Source organism: Strix uralensis, chromosome 1 (genome assembly GCF_047716275.1).
Source record: "Strix uralensis isolate ZFMK-TIS-50842 chromosome 1, bStrUra1, whole genome shotgun sequence".
In the NCBI taxonomy this organism is placed as follows: domain Eukaryota; kingdom Metazoa; phylum Chordata; class Aves; order Strigiformes; family Strigidae; genus Strix; species Strix uralensis.
The window spans coordinates 90565106-90581855 of record NC_133972.1 but is presented as its reverse complement, the minus strand read 5'-3'; the positions used below and the strand labels follow the sequence as shown (position 1 = coordinate 90581855).

The window sequence follows — 16750 nt, the reverse complement described above, 5'->3', positions numbered from 1 at the left end:
ACTAACGGACAGTGTGAGAAAGGCTCTGGGGACCCCTAAGGAGGGGAGAAGTCCTTCACTCTATTTTTACTACGCATGCTCAGACTATGTAAATGAATTCTAAGAACTCATTAGCATAAGACTGCTTTTCTAAAAAATCTAATGCATATCTATGGTTTTTGTGTGTATTAGAGAGTTTTGTGAGTAAGTGCGTCACTTGTGGTGGAGCGATCCCCAGTGCTGCCCAGTGCTGCGAATAAAGAATACCTCCTGAAGAGTTATACTCAATTCTGACTTGAGTGAAGCTCTTTGTTTCAAGACTGTTATAATCTAACATCACTGTAAGTGTCCTGACTAAAGGAAACAGTGTATTAATAAAGACCAGAAAATTTGCAAGGGAAACCAAACAACAGCAGGAGAAGTGTTCACAGAAGTTCGCCAGTGACCACACTACATGTACCTGTGGTTTTGGGTAATCCTGGTACTCCTTCCTTTCAAACATTATTAATTTATTCTTTAATACAAACGAGTACCAGATACCTTACATTGCAAATTAATCAAAATATCGTACAGAAGCACAATTTAAAATACCTATCTAGTATTCACTTCAGACACAAACTCAGTTACTTCATCTTCTAACCCAAAGATACTCAACTTCATTTGACTGCATGTAACACTGATATCTCATTTTAAAAGCAAAAGGGGTCTGTCAAAAATCTTTAGGATACACAACAGCTGTAATGGATTAATTTCTTCATAAGGTGAATTTAAACTCATACTATCCTACACCTGTATCCCTCTATGATTTTTGACATGCACAAAGTCTGTGTGTGCCACAATATTAAGACTGTCCACACTGCAGGTATTTCCTAATTTTTGACATTTCAAAAACATAATATGAAGAAAGAACTTGATAATCTGTAGAAATTCTTGAGTTGTTACAGAATGTCAATACAGTAATTAACATCACTGAGGCTGTGTGTCAAGAACCAGTATTATTAGAGATAAGATTAGCAAGGTCATTTTACATAAACATGAGAAATCAATAAGATTCAGTTCTTTTCCCTTGAACCTCTCCAGTAATTAATTAACAGAAAAGTGTAGATGTTTTACATGTAAACATCGTATTCCTCACCACCACTAAGACAGGTTATATTAATTTTGCCACTGGCATAGCTTTTCTTGTCTTCACTGACCTAGTAAAAAAAAATCTTGTTTGTTATGCAAAAGTATAGTTTGCAGTTGGTCATCAACAAAAAAACTACTAACATACAAGGAAACAGCCACCCTAAAAACAACAGACAACTTCAGCAATGCCCAGCTTCTGCCCTAGTGTTAAACAGTATCATTTAATAAATGAATAATAGCTTAGGCAGGAACAAGGCTGGTTTTTTTCCCCAAAAAAATACTGTTGAAACATTTAAGTGAGACATGTCAGTTCCACCTAAAAGACGTTGGTTTCGTGACTATAGTGGTTCAGTGTAAAGAACATGTAAAAGCCACAGAACTTAGCTGCTGGTGTGTCAAAACCGTGAAAGGGTAGAAGTAAAGAATAACAAAAGAAAGGGTCAAGTTTTGTACAGACTTTTTCAGTCCACAAGAATCTCGGGGAAGATTAGATCACCTTGACAAAATTATTTTGAAACATTAATTGAAATAACAGCCTCCACATAGCAAACTGATGTTTTGCAATATAGAACTGACAGACTGTATAAAGCTTCCTCACAGAAAAACAGTTATTACTTTGACAGATTTAACATTGCTGTTTTGATGGGAAAGACCAAGTTTCTTCCTGGTGCAATTCCACATTGACTTAAAAGAAGTTAAACCAGGTAAACACTTTATCCTATGTCTTTGGACTAGGACTGAACTTCAGTGTTCATGCTTTCCTGTTTGTTTTGTTGGTCTGTCAAGTCAAAATGCCCTTGTCAGTCTGTATATAGACATTTTTTGTCAAAGGACTGTAATGCAAGTACTATGCTTCAGGAAACATCAGATATGGCTGAACATGCTGGAAGAAAGTCAGACAGATCAGGCTGATGAAAGCACTCTCTTCCCTTGAGTTTGATATTCCCCCAAATAACCTTTGAATGTTTAGAGATTCCAGTTTTAAAATAATAAATAAAACCTAAAGGTCCACAGCATTCTATGACTTGTAGAATTTGAGTAATGTGCCCTCAATCTCTCAAAAGAAACCAAGTAACAGTTGTTGAATAAGGGTAGGATTGCTATCAGCATGGAGGCGGCAAAGGAGGCTGAGCCAACAGAACTCAAAAAAAATCAAGTACACATGTGCGCACTTGTATTTTGAAAAGCTTTTGGGTTGGCAACAATTCCGAATTAGCTTTTTGTAAAAAAACAGTAGAAAATGAGATGGCTAACGTGATATAGGACCATATAATGTTGTGCAATACTGACCTCAGATTTGATGACAGAAGTTAAGATGGAGAGGGCACATTTCCTCTGTTTCTTGGTAAGGCTGCTCCCTGAGCAAGTGGGAGGCAGATAGGAGAATAAAGAAATAGGCACTGTCCTATACGATCAGTGTTGGGTTTCCATCAACTTCAATGGCACTGAATCAAAATGTTATTTAGAAACAGTAAGGGTGACAAGAATTAGGACCTGAGTAATCAGAGAGTAGAAAAGCATAAAGATCAAAATAGATAAAAATACTGTAAAGTCTGAGGTTAGTGGCCTAACGCAATGAAAATGCTGTAACAGGGAAGAAGATGATTTTGAGTAACCAGAGAGCAGAAAACCATAAACACCGAAGTAAATAGAAAGTACTATAAAATCTGAGATTAGTGACCTATGGAGAAACTGTAACAGGGAAGATTTTTTTTTAATTGAAAGAGATCTATTAAAAAGACAAACCTCTACTTTTTCAGTGCAAACATCTATAATCTCAATCTTTCATGGATTTCCTGAAAGGCTCTTTGGAAGAAGCTGGAGATATCTGTCTTAAATTGAATTAAAAATTGTGAAGCCAAAATCTTTGCTGAAATATTATGTGTATTCATTCAACATTGGTCTTCCCCCTTTCCAAGAGCCCTGGAAGAATTGAAAAGTTAATCTCTTTCACCCTAGACACATGAAATATGTGATTTTGAAGCTTGCAGAGCCAAAATCCCTCCCCTTTTCTTTTTACTTTATTTTCTACATAGGTCTAATACAGTATAAAACTTTAAAGAAGCAACCAAAGTCCATAAAAGAACAGAAAAATCTGTGCTTGCCTATTGAGGTTGTTATTGCTACCACTTTTTCACTAGCTACAGAGGAAATTTATTTTATCTAAGTATATTTTTTGTGAAACTAGCAAGCTAAAAGGTAGAAAATGAGATGCACGATATTCTAGATGCTGATTATGCCACTTGCACATCTTTTTACAAAGACAGGAAAATGACTAACAAGCCATGTGCAAAATCTTGAGACTATAACATCTACACTTTCCTTTTTATTTTCTTTATCATAAAAGAAAAACACTTTTTTATCAGAATAAATTTTGGAAGTGTTTGCTTATGTTTAAAATGCTGAAACATCTGATATGCTTTATTTTATGTAAACTTCTAACATTGAATACGAACATTTTAATTGTAAAACCAGTTTTGTTTCTTCCTTAGGACTTATTCTGAAGTATACATATTTTCCCCTTACTGTCATTAAATCTGAGATATGAAATTGTCTTGATATGATCAGGAAAGATTAGATTCACTCTTCTGTATTAGAACTAATTCATTGCAATGACATGTCACTGTATTACTTTGGAAAAGAATTTTGAATGACACGTCTTTTATGCTGTATTTCTGTTTTCAAGAGTAAAATAACAAATTAATAGAATTACTGCCTTGAAAATCCAGTGTAACACCTGGGATTTCTTTCCTAATTCAAATTTCAGTACAATCATTTCAGGACATTGTAAAAGCTGGTACTTTCCTCTTCCCTTTCCTGTATTCACATTCATTTAGAACTGTTCCATACTTCCTTATCTCCCCCATCAACACAATTCTGAAAATGTTTTTTAATTATAGGTAAAAATGTAAGAACTAAGTAAGTGTCACTCCCCTTACCCCCCTCATTTGTGAAGAAAAATGCAGCTGAAAAAAACTACAAAGTTGAATGCCTGAAAAGCCATTCCTATGTATCCTTCAGAGGGCATCTGAAGTGGATTAAGAGGTATATGTTCAGTATTTCAGAGATCCAAAGGGTCCACAGAGAAATCAAGTGTCAGTCTTGTTCATTATATTCCTCTGCTATTCCCTCTAATAGGATGACTCACACAGCCTCAAACCAACCCTGATCTTCCCTTTACCACTGCACATTTACTTCTCTCTCCAAAGTATAAAAGACAGTGTATATGTAGTTATGACCTGCTTCTAGTGCAACTCACTTTTAAAAAATGTCAGAAGGAGCGGATCTTCTGGAGACAAAGAGGCATGAAGGTTCAAAATGAAGAATATTATGGACTGAAACATGTACTCTGTTTCTCTTCTTTCCTAAAATTATTTTTTTCTTATTTGTTTTCCGTATCTTGACATTATATAAACTCGAAGCATGCAGAAAATGCGAGAGAAATGCAAACTATATCAGCCATAGCAACTGAGAAGTGTTACAGCTTGCAGTCCTACAGCACCAGTTTTTCCAGATTTCCTCAGGAGAATCTGCATTGCTCTGAGCTGGTATAGTCTGTACCCAACTCCTCACCAGGCCACAGTGCATTCACTAGCCCTGCCCCTGTCAGTGCTCCCAGCTATGTGTTCATTAGAATAGTTTTCATCAGAGAGATGCAAAAGACAAAAAGTCTTATATAGATGAAAGCTCAGTTATCTGGATTCAAGCTGCTTATCTGAGACAATCTGAGTTTAATCAAATTTCCAGTTTCTCCACTGCACGCACACACACATACACACACACATACTTGCACCCACAGATGAGTGGTCTGTCAGAACGAACATTATCAGATACTATTGATCATTGGGAAGTTTTCAAGACACCCTCCCCGAATAATTCATCATTTTAGAAAAAGAAGTGACTGCAGTTTAAAATTCTTTAAAAATACCTTTTTAGTACAAAACTATTTTTGGAGTTGTTTATTTAGGAACACATACCCTGAAACATTGAAGAGTTACCCCAAGTGCAACAGAGGGAACCGGTTCAGTAATCCCCAAACCACAGAAAATACTTAACACCTACAAAAGGATCATTTTTCATTTGTATCACAACCTCATTTTTCCAGGACCTATAAAAACCTTCTGAGTATGGCTAATACGGATTAATTTTTTACAGATTTCCAGTCTCCAAATGACATATTTTAGAGAAAAGAAATGATTGAGGAATGGGGATATGCTTGATATTAAAATGTAATGATGACTTGTTGTCCTAACACTTGCTGTATAACAGATGATGGCAGTATATTAATCCATCCTCTTGACAGTCATTTCACGATAAGAATGAGAAACCTTACCATTTTCATTGCAGGCCTACCCTATTCTTGTCCTCAGTGTGCATTTCCATGACAATGACTGTAATCATTATAACAGCATTGTACATAATGACTCTGCCTCTGTGATGTTACTCCCAAATCGGGTGTGAAAAATGTGAAAGGACAGTTCTCAAATGGCAAAACTCTCACCAGTGAAGCGGAGTAGTCTACAGAATTAATAATTGACAGAATTGATAGTGTGCTGCCACCAAACAGAAGCCTGGAATTAAAGGGCACATTCACATAGCCTGCCTTCATAAATTGAGGTGCTTTGCATGAAAACATCTTCTCAAATTAAAGGCATGTAGAATGAGACCTTGATAAGATGTGTACAATTAAACACAACATCAGTAAAACATCTGTTTTTCAAAATAAAAAGGAACTCATGCACAATGAGCAATACTGAAATTTTGCTAATTACTAATATTATGTCAGTCTCAGCCAGACTTTCCTTTTTTCTGAATTAAAAATATATCCCTGAGCTAATATGATTGATCTTTGCAGTAAATCAGGTCACCAGAACCATCACAAAAAATGGTAAATAGAATACAGATGTTTTTAAGTCTCACAAAGCTTCTGCAAAGATGAGCTTACTAATGTGAAGTACTCAGAGTAGAATATGATGAATACCACAGGGAATTCTCTGAGGAAAAGGGGAGTGAAATTGGTAAGTACAGAGGAAGAAATGTCCTCATACAAGGCATGTAGTCACATTGTGACCACGAAGGATTAAAAGAAATCCTATTCATTGATCTCTGTAATTGTTGCATTAATACAGTGGTCAGAGGATGAAAGAAAATATATAATGCTATCATAGGAACATAAAATTGAAAGGACCATCCTTTAGCTCACTGAATCCAGGCCTCTGTTCTTGCATGCAATCACATCTATAAATGCTTTCATAAAAACAAGCATGCTTGAAACCCCTTCAGCATTTTGTTTCCATTCTTCCTATCAGAAGGCTCTTTCAAGATCTCATTTATTTTCTTATTGCCATTCTAAATTAACTCATGGCTACCAAAACCTATTTTTTCCAGTAAAAGCTGAATCAACTTAAATGGCACTTCTCTTGTGCTTTCTTCTGATGTGTAGTTATAGAATAATACATGCTCTCCACTATTATTTGTGGGAGTAATTAAACAAACATATTTTATTCTCCACCACCACCCCAACCATAGGATTCAATTTTCTCTGTATAGCTTCATATAAAAATTCATTTTTCTTGGTCAAAAGTAATCAGAGCAGTAAACAGGTTAACATTATTTTTCCAGTGGCTTCAATACCACTTTATCTCTGTTCTGACGGTCTCAGCTTTTGCAGCTTAGTATCTTATTTACCTTCTCTAAGGTATGACAGTAGAGGCAATAATTGATCTGGTGACCAGATCTTTCTCTTCCTCTGTCACTTACACCTGACAAACCAGTAGTGTATAACAGAAATTCATGTTATTGTTCTGTAAGAGCTTTATCACATTATGGTCCTAAGGTTTATTCTGTATCTCCATATCCAAATCTTATTCATGCTATCTAGCTCTTTCCAGACAATGTTTTGATTCTCCTGCAGAGCTCTGCATCAGCAAGAAGTTTGTAAAATGTTTCTTCTATTCTAAAATCATTCATAGAAATGTTAATCAGCCCAAGATTGGTCTGGAAGCATAGCTTCTCATCCCCTTACCCATTTTAAAGGCTTCTCTTTCAATGCAACCCACTATCTCCATTTAGAAAGGTCCTTCCTCAGTTTACCTTTCTGCACAAATCTCAACAATTTTCAGTGTGCTGAAATAGTTGGTATTTTACTAAGGTTGGCATAAGTAAATAAGTTTTTTTTGGTCTTTGTGTTAACAGCATCTTAAGTACAGATGCTCCACTTGCTATTTTTAATTCAGATGATACTGTTCAAATTTGAAAGCCCTTGCTACTAGACATCTGTGGTTTCCTTGGATATTTTTCATACTCTAAGATATAATTTTCAGGATTCCCAACTTGAAGGCAAACTAAAATGAAATAATTTCTTTTCCATGCCTTCATCCCCATTAATCAACTTTTTTCACCCCTCATATTCAATGTCTTTCTCCATTTTCATTAAGGAAATTAAGGTTCATCTAGATTACATAATAAAAAATTCTATCATAATGCTGAAAGAGTATTCGGGGAGAGAGAACCTCCATCTGTCATACATCTTGCAATAAAGCTATATATACAGTTTTGTGTTATTTTAATGCAGATTTAAAACCCAAGTTATACAGACAACATTACACATGATAAACCAGACTTCAGCTGGCCAGCCTACAACTGCATCAGTATGAGCTTTATGCCTCAAGATCCCTGTATATATCAAAACATAAATGCAGGGCCTGTTCTCACAGGCTTCTGAGGAACTGTAACAAGTAACACACCTTCTGCTTTGTTTTATGAAGAAAGTCACAGAGGATTTCCCTGTAGAAGAGTCCTTTTCCACCCTATCCTCAGAGTGGAATGAATACCCTATGGAGCCTAGATTGTGTAATATTCCCTGAAGTAGAACTGGATCTTATTCTGAAATAGTCTTTAACAGGGACATATTTAAGCCCCATGCATTTGGGGTTCTAGAATCTGATATAAGAGGATCAGCTGCACTCACTCTATATTTAACTGAGCTCAGAAGAAATTCTATTTTATCATATTTTAAGATCTTCATCCTGTTTACTTTTATTTATCCTTTTCGTTTGTAATAAACACAGAAAGTATACATAGACAACTGGCAAGTTCACTGTGCATGTTTGTAGCAATCCAAGAGGTGTCCTCCTCTAAAAAAAGGAGGTGCCATCTAAGGAGATACCTGGTTTTCCTCTATCAGTGCCACATTTCAGGGGATGGGAGAAACACAATCAAAACCAAAAAGACAACGACCTTACCTTTCCTACATACTGAGGATCTGGTCCCATGTGTTCTTCTAAAACAAAGAACTGATTCCACACCCATCCACGCTTGGGACGATGATGCACTTCTGTTTCGCCTTCTGCATGTTTGGTTTGATTTCTGGTCACCTTGATGGAGCCATGGTGAGCAGCTCCATAACACCTCTGCACAAAACAGAGACAAACTAGGACTGGGCAGATACAAGATGTACTTGTAATTCTCATGGTAGGATAAGCTTCCTGTTCAAGGTTTTCTTTCTCTTGTCTTTTTCAGCTGTAATCCTTTAATAAGTTCCCAAGACAGAAGGTGAAGCCTGGTTCAGAAATACAGTCCAAAATGGGTTTTTCTGCTTGTTCATTGTTTAGCTGCCCATTTGGGAAAGCTCAAATTATATTCACATTATGAAAAGCTGACTGGAAAAACTGATATTTCTTCTGAGGTCTTCACAATAGAGTTCCACAGCCGACCATTTTCTATCTAATAGGGAAAGAAAAGAAAGCCACTTACTCATCACTAAAACCAGCAATTTTCAGGTTTCTGACCTTAGATTACACTCACAGCTGTACTAACCAGTCTTTCAAAGACTCTCATTGTAACTAAAATTTCTTCTCAATCTTTCCCGTAAAAGTGTTTTCAGATTGTTTTTATTAAAATACCTTCAGAATTAGCATGGCTCTTCCAAGCTATAAAAACATTCACATTATTAAAAACTGGATGATTCAGCACAGTTCCTTTGGCCTTTACCTGCAAACCACTGACTTGGTCTGGCAGTAAAATAAAATCACTGCTACGGTGTCATTAGATAGATAGTGATTGGTAATTCATTTCACGTAAGTTCTTGATCTTCTGTACACCACAGAGAGATCCAACATGGTAAAAAATAACAAGGCTATGACGGGTTTCCAAAGAAAGCCTCCAAAATGGGCTTTGAGGATTCTGAGTCAATGTTAGAGCATACTGACAGGAACTTTCAGTCAAAACGTGCACTTTTACACCCTGTGCTTTACATAAATTCCAATTAATATCATACCAGAACCTCACAAAATTATTTCATACTGACAGAAAGTACAGGTACTGTTGTTCAGATGATCAGTATTGTTTTTATAAAAGCATCCAAGTTCCTAGTGACAGTATTTTCTCAACTTCAAAAAGGAAAATGTAACCTTTTATACTACAGTAGTAAAACGTGAAAATATGCATGGAAGTTGATGTAGCACTTAAAGCAAAGTACCTTGAAAGAAATAAAATAACTTTTAATCCTCAGAGAAATAGTTACCCTAAGGTAACTGTCTAGTTCTCTGAAGATATCAAAGATCAGTAAATCAGGAGTCTCAAAACATGCAACTAAATCTACAAAAATTAGAACTGTCTTCCAATATTGGCTTTGAGTATCATAAAGCCAGTACAGGTTATGTAAACAGAAACACAATAAAACTAATTTTGTTTTTAAGTTTTACTGAAACCCAACAGAACCAATTCAAAATTCTAAGAACCAAACAAGAAATTAGAAATCAGATGGAAAATTACTGCAGTGAAAGAAAGCTCATCAGCTGTCTTTTGGCTGCAGATTTTTTTCCCTTATGCTTCTTTCAAATCCATAGTAATACTGGAAGCCTAACCATGCTTTCTTCTGTATTCATCTAAGTACAGTTTCTCATCAGAATAATGGAAGAATACTTCAAGACTGATGTACATTGGAAACACGCAGAAAGGACATATTTTCCATTGCTATTACTTAGTTCAGGACAGTTATGCCGAAGTAAAGGAAGAATTGCAGTCTCTTGAGGCTGAGCAAGACGTCAAAAAGAAACTCTGTATGGTATTTTCCACTGAGGAAAGAAACTTTTAGACATTTAGTATTACCCTCTTATTTCCATATCAATGTAATCTCCCCTCAACCCCTACAAAGACCAAGCTATTGGTCTGTTAAAAGCCTCGTATCCCATTTCAGAACAGATTCATACAACATGATGTATTATTACCTTCTTTAAGTACAAATGTGATTTAATAGGAATTTTTCAGTTAAATGTTCTATGAAGTCTAAGTTATACCAGGGGCAGAATCCAGACATTCTGGGTCTCACATTTTTTTTCGAACTATATACTCTTCTTCCTTGCTTTCCTTGCCTTTCTGCATTCTTTCCTGATTCTTGCTAGAAATCAGTTTTTGCCTTGAGGCATGCAATTTCCTTCTAAAGATTTCTATATTTACAGATGAGCTATTTAAATAGGTTAGTCATTGTTATACTTCAGATGTACATTAAAATTAAGCAGTAACTCACAAAATTATAAGGCTGCAGTTTTATCCATTCAAGTATTATTTTTCTTCCCTTTGTTTCCGTCTTGGGAAATGCCTGGGAGCAGTTCATAAGACTATAAGCAGTGTATAATAAGTTAAAAATGGTATATAAAGTGCATTGAGATTTCTCAGAATGGCACATTTAAAATGTATTTGAAATTATTACTACTGAACTTTCCTTTATAAAAACTGTGGGGGTGGGGGTGGTGGAAAATCCTTGCCTTATAAAAGAGTAAATATAAATGAGCGCAGAAGATACCAACAAATCAAGATTTACTATACGTAATTTTGTTCCCCCCCCCCCCCCCCCCAGAAGTCAGCCATAGAAAAAAATTAAAAAAAAAAACAAACAAGATGGAGCCTATAAACTGTGTTATTTTACAGTCTGGGTCATATATGACTTCAAACAAATAAGAGAAAAAAGCTGCAAACTATGAAGGGCTTCTTCATCTCAAAAATATTTGTTCTTCTTAGCATCAACATTAACTAGAAGGCATTGAATTTACATTTTGCCAAAACCACTATGTTATTTAACTCAATTCAGAGAGTAACTGTTAAACACCTGCCCCCCAAATTAAAGGTTTAAAATTCATTATTCTGAACAAATATTTTCTAAAACAATAATAATAAAAAGAAAGATTACAATGGCATCTGCATCTACTTCTGTTACAATCATGCTTAGAAGTTCAGGCCTTAACGGTTCTTGAATTGTGTGTGAAGGCTGGAGAATCATTTCCACTATGACAAATTCAACAATTAAAAAAGGAAGGATTTTTAGTGAAGATTCTTGTAAGTGTTTTTGCTCTGGTAAACATCTTTTAAAACCAAAGCCTAATTAATGCTCAGTACAAAGGTCCTCATTCTTATTACTCAGCACTCTCCTACTAAAAGTCTAGCATAAATTTTCATTAAAACCCTGCCCCCCCCCACCCCCCCCCCGAAACCTCAACTCTACCATGAAGGCAGCAAAGTTTGTCTACAGGGGGAAGTACAGATGGAAAGATCTTGAATAGTTAACACAGAACAGACAGTAAAACAAAGAATAGACAAACTTGAACTGTGAGTGACTAAAGAAAAAGGACTGAACTTTCTGAAATCCCTTAAACTGTTGCCTTAAGCTAACATACTGAGATGCTCACTGCTCAGTGCTTTTGTCTGCAACTTCAGATTAAGTGTCCTGCTTTATGTTTTTTGTTATAATGATGTATGCAGCTGCAGAGTAGACTTGTATTATTGCTATACCCTAGGAGCCCTCAAGAAAATGAATTGTATATCTCAAGAGACTGTTAGAGTGAGTTAAAATCAAAATAAATAATTAAATAAGATGAGGTGGGGAAGTTCCACAAGCATTGCTGGAAATCATTACAGCAGAGCAGTTACTGCTTAGTGTGGCAGCAAGTCACTATAATGAATTCCCAGGAAACCAGTATTAGCACAGTGATGCAAAATGTATATGCTTCACCATCATGAGGAGACGCATCCTTAGTAGTGGAGACTTGTCCTGAATCTCAGTGTCCCCTGTCTCCCATAATCAAACTGACCACATATTTGAATTTATCTGAAGTATTCAGTTTTGCAGATGCACAATCAGCACAGCATCTTTTGTCACATCCCTCAGGGACCCTTTTCAGTCCCATGGTGACACAATGATAATTAGTTATGGAACTTGTAATAAAATGCATTTCTTGTATACTTTCTGACTTCCCCTTCTGCACTCTGCCCTCTAGACTTCACCCCTGTCAGAACAAATTCTTCCATTATCAAAATCCAACCAGCTTCAAATCAACATTATTATTTAGATACAAATAATCAGTGAGGAAAATGTTTCTTTCTTTCTGCATTGCCTTTGCTTAGCCTATTTCCAGTGTTATATACTTCAGCACTGCAGAATGGTGTATTGACCTGGAGATCAAAGACAGAATAATGGGCTAGTATCAGAAAGAAAAATTGGATGTTATTTTTTGTTTTATCCTTCTGAATAAGAGGTTCATAAATTGCCAAGAGAATATACAGTACTCCTATGGACCTCTGGTAACTGGCAGAAGAAAGTGAAATTTCTAGGTAGATGAAGGGAAATGGTTCATCTATATTCTCTATTCTCTTTTCCCAAGGCTGGTAGAGGTGGTCTATGGGACTTTACACAAAAAAAAAGAGGCACCAAATTTTTCTCAGTCTGATTTTTCTCTCAGACCTTCAAACATGTGCACAAAACAACCAGCAGTAGGATTTCTGTGAAATGTAAGAAATCCAGCTAATACAGTTCAAGACAGTTGACTTAAAGGAAACATTAACTGAAAACAGAAATCATCAAACAAAATTCCACACAAAATATATGTATCTGTGAATTGGTATGCTGAAATTGCCAAGGGAAGTGCAAACCAGGTATTTATTTCCCTGTGCTTTTTACCTTCCATTCCCAAAAAGCTCTTCTAACTTCCACATTTTCACATACAACTCACAGATCAAGTCAACTGATGAAATATTTGATTCAGAAAAGAAAACATATATACAATATAAAGTAATATAACAGGATAAGGACAACTGCATAGGCTTAATTATTACAGGTTGTCATGCAGTATGTGTGAAAAGCTGTGATATTCTTAGGTTCAATTTACAATCAGAGAAATATATAATGTAAAATTAATTACTTAGATGAGCATACCACTCTTGCTGACACTGCCCAAATAAAGATCAAGAAAAGCAAAAGAAATGCCCTCCTCTTTTGTTTATTCTCCCCCTTTACCTCCTACCCCTCAGAGAAAGAAACAATCATACGAAAAGCCCAGGAAGAAACAAAAACCACCAGCTGCATCCTGGGGTTTGATTAAATGAAAATCACAAATTTTGGAGCATTCTAAAACAGCAAAAACAAAACTCCAGACACAAGAGTTTCATTTGGGAAAGCAAGCTTGCTGGTCCTCTGGAAAGTAACTTGTTATGCTACATAACAGAAAGAAAATTTGCAGGACAGAAGGGGTTTTGCATGTCTTAACGTTGTAATTAGATACCCAAAATTAGTCACTGCCCAGGAACTAATAAATTATTCTCCCCACTTTATTTTTTAAAGGTAACAGTAACTACAGAGTTAGCATTAAATCATCTTAAATTCATAAAATTATTTCAAATAGTAATAGATGATTAATTTTTCAACAGTATGTTGACTGACAGATGTACATGAAATAACCCCTACTTATGGGGCTCCATTCCTCTTGCTGGCTTGGAGCTCCACAGAGACAATGTCAGAAGCCTCCATTAACTCTACAGTTTGTATCACATAAGATTTCTTCCTAAGTGCTCATAGTCCAGGCTGCTTTTCAAATCTAAAAATGTCTCTTTTTCTCTCTCCAATTTTTCCTCCATTCAGGGCAAATATTTCCAAATATTCCCTTTACCCTCAGTGATATACTTCATGAGGTTTATTGTTAGATTTTTACTAATTAACATTTCTTGTTTTACTGGCTCAACCCTGTAAAATTTCAGTAACTTCTATCATAGAAACCAATATACTATTATTTTTCTGTGAAGATCGCAAAAAAATACAGCTTAGCCATTCCTTTGGGTTGACAACTGCTGAATATGTTCTTAGTTCTAAATTAATTTGAATTTCAGAGGCTTAACTGAAACAGTTTGTGGTTTTGTTCTTATTTGCATTATAGGTTTGATTTTAGACAGTTTGTACCTAAATCTGCAACACAGCACAAGTATGGACTCTTCTTTATTTCTAGCACAACATATTAGTCTTATCTTTTCCCCTGTAAACATATTATAATATGTTAATAATATCTTGAGAATGAAAAATGAAGAAGATAAGGCCAGAGACAACTTTTCATCCAGCATTAACACACTGACATTTCTAGTTTTCTTTTTTTAGTTCTAACTATTTTGTCAAGATGGAATAAAAAATTTCAAAATATTCCTTTAAAATCCTGGCTGCAGCCCTAACAATTAGCCAGCATTGGTTTGATTCAAGTTCTAGATAAAAGTTCATTTTCATTGTTCCTTGTCTTTTATCTCCAGTATTAAAGCTGCTGAGAATCCAGAGTCCCTGTTAGCTTAACAGGCATTTAAAAGTTACCTTGTTGTCTAGAATAGGTTGCTCACTTAAGCTAGCTGAGATCATAAAGTGGAATAGACATGGTATGAATAAAAGCTGTTGAGATTATTTACAGAAGAGGTCCCACATTCTTTACAGAAGGAGGCATGTGAACTGGAATTCAGATTTTGTTGTAAAGAAAGTTGGAAGGAAAGCCCAGCAGCTCCTGCAATTAAAAGTGAACAGAAATGCTGAGCTAGGGCAAGCAGCCTTGGGCAGAACTACTTCCTGATAATACCTAGGTTAAAGTAGATTAGTCAAGTGTTATATCTAGATGGTCTTCCCCAGAGGACAAAACCCCACTGGAACCCTACCTAACAGCACCGTGAGGATGAATGGAGAGTGTGAAAAGCTGAAACAGCCTTAGGAGACAAATAGTCACAAGAAACATTCAAAAGGTTTTAATGTAGCTTGTGGCAAAAGAAACTTCGGAATAGTTACTGGGCTTGCACCTGCTTTATCATTCCTTTTTAATAAACAAGACTGTCTTGTACCAAGGTCTTAAAATACCAGCTTTAACAGGAGTTCAAGGAATTTATAAAAAGCAATGTGGACTAGTGATCAATGTACTTCCTTCTGGTCCTATGTGTAGCTTATCACTAAACACAAGGTTTAATGGATTTCTTATTGGATAGCATCAACTGGGATGGATGTCACCACTGACAAAGAGTAAAAATTAGCCACATTACAGCTAGGCAACTAATCCAGCACATTATATGGCAAAGAAGATTGATACTACATGACCGAAATACAGGATACTAGGCACACTAACATGACACGAAAATAAAGATAACCTCTTTAACTATTTTTAAAAAATGCTTCTCAAAGAGAAATGGTTTGTTTTTAATCAAAAGCAACAATGAAATCTTAAAAAACGGGGGATGTCCAGTCCTTTATATACAAAAAAAAAAAAAATCGATTTTTACATATAAACCAGCAACGCCCCATAACAAAACCCTATCAGCCCTTGAAATTACCATCAGAAAAAAGGTTTTCATTGCCAGAATACAAATAGGCAGGACACATAAGATCCGTACCTGTACTGTTATATTGGAAATACATCAGAACCACTATGGAATTCAAGTTTTATTGTCATAACAGGATTTTTAAAAGTGTATCTAATTAATGCTTTGGTTAGATGATGTGCAAGATGAGCTGTCATCTGCTATGCTGCCTTTAGCAATAAATGGTTCCAGTGAGTTCTTAACTGTAGAGACGATTTAAAAGACTCATTGATTTTAGAAAATACGTTGAAGAGGGTTATTAGAAGGCATTCTTATATTAATGAACGGGTACAGGAAACTATTAAACTCTACAAACCAATGGATTTGTTACCCTGTTGAGCAAATACATTTTATGAAAGAGTGCAAATGAGTAGAGGAACACATGATCTTCCTTGAACCAAGGGAGATCTGCAAAGTTTGTAAACAAAACAGAACAAGTACTTAATGTGCAAACAGCAATACATGTAGACAGGCAATTAATGCTACAATGAATAATTAGTGAAAATATGACATTAAAACAAGATTAAGGGATTCAGTGCCTGTTCTCGTACAAAACTATTTCATATATGATAAGCAGGCACATAGCAACTTCAGGATAACAAAAGTGCTCTGCCACAATCAGTGACTGAAGAAATAATTTTTGCAACTATGCCCATATGATTTGCACGAAGAGTGACTGTCAGAACCATGACACAGTAACAACACAATTAGTCAGATAAAATCCAGCCACCGTTTTCTATAATTGCACACACAGTCATGCTAGCCATTACCTGCTGTGAAAGGAACAACTGTGAAACAGAGAGAGATGATTCATGAATCTGACTGACGTCTTTCTCTTTTCCTCAACCAGAGTCCAATCTATCTATGTTTATATTGGGAGTCCATGTAGCTAGTCAAGGATAATACAGATAAAAAGACAGCACAACGGTCCTTTTACATTCCCAAAGCAGCAGAGGCTTTTCTTCTGTGCTGTTTCTCTTCCCGAGGAACTTGCTAGCAG

The 16750-nt window shown here is 35.8% G+C and overlaps 1 protein-coding gene across 1 annotated transcript in view; it reads right to left on the bottom strand.

The window, feature by feature from the left end:
- The window catches only part of CDH18 (cadherin 18), a 273391-nt gene that overhangs the window by 180198 nt on the left and 76443 nt on the right, over positions 1-16750 (bottom strand). Inside the window, exon 3 of the mRNA XM_074873928.1 lies at positions 8352-8832. Coding sequence (XP_074730029.1) covers positions 8352-8579 — 228 coding nt within the window. The 5' untranslated portion in view covers positions 8580-8832. The remainder of the gene's footprint in view (positions 1-8351; positions 8833-16750) is intronic.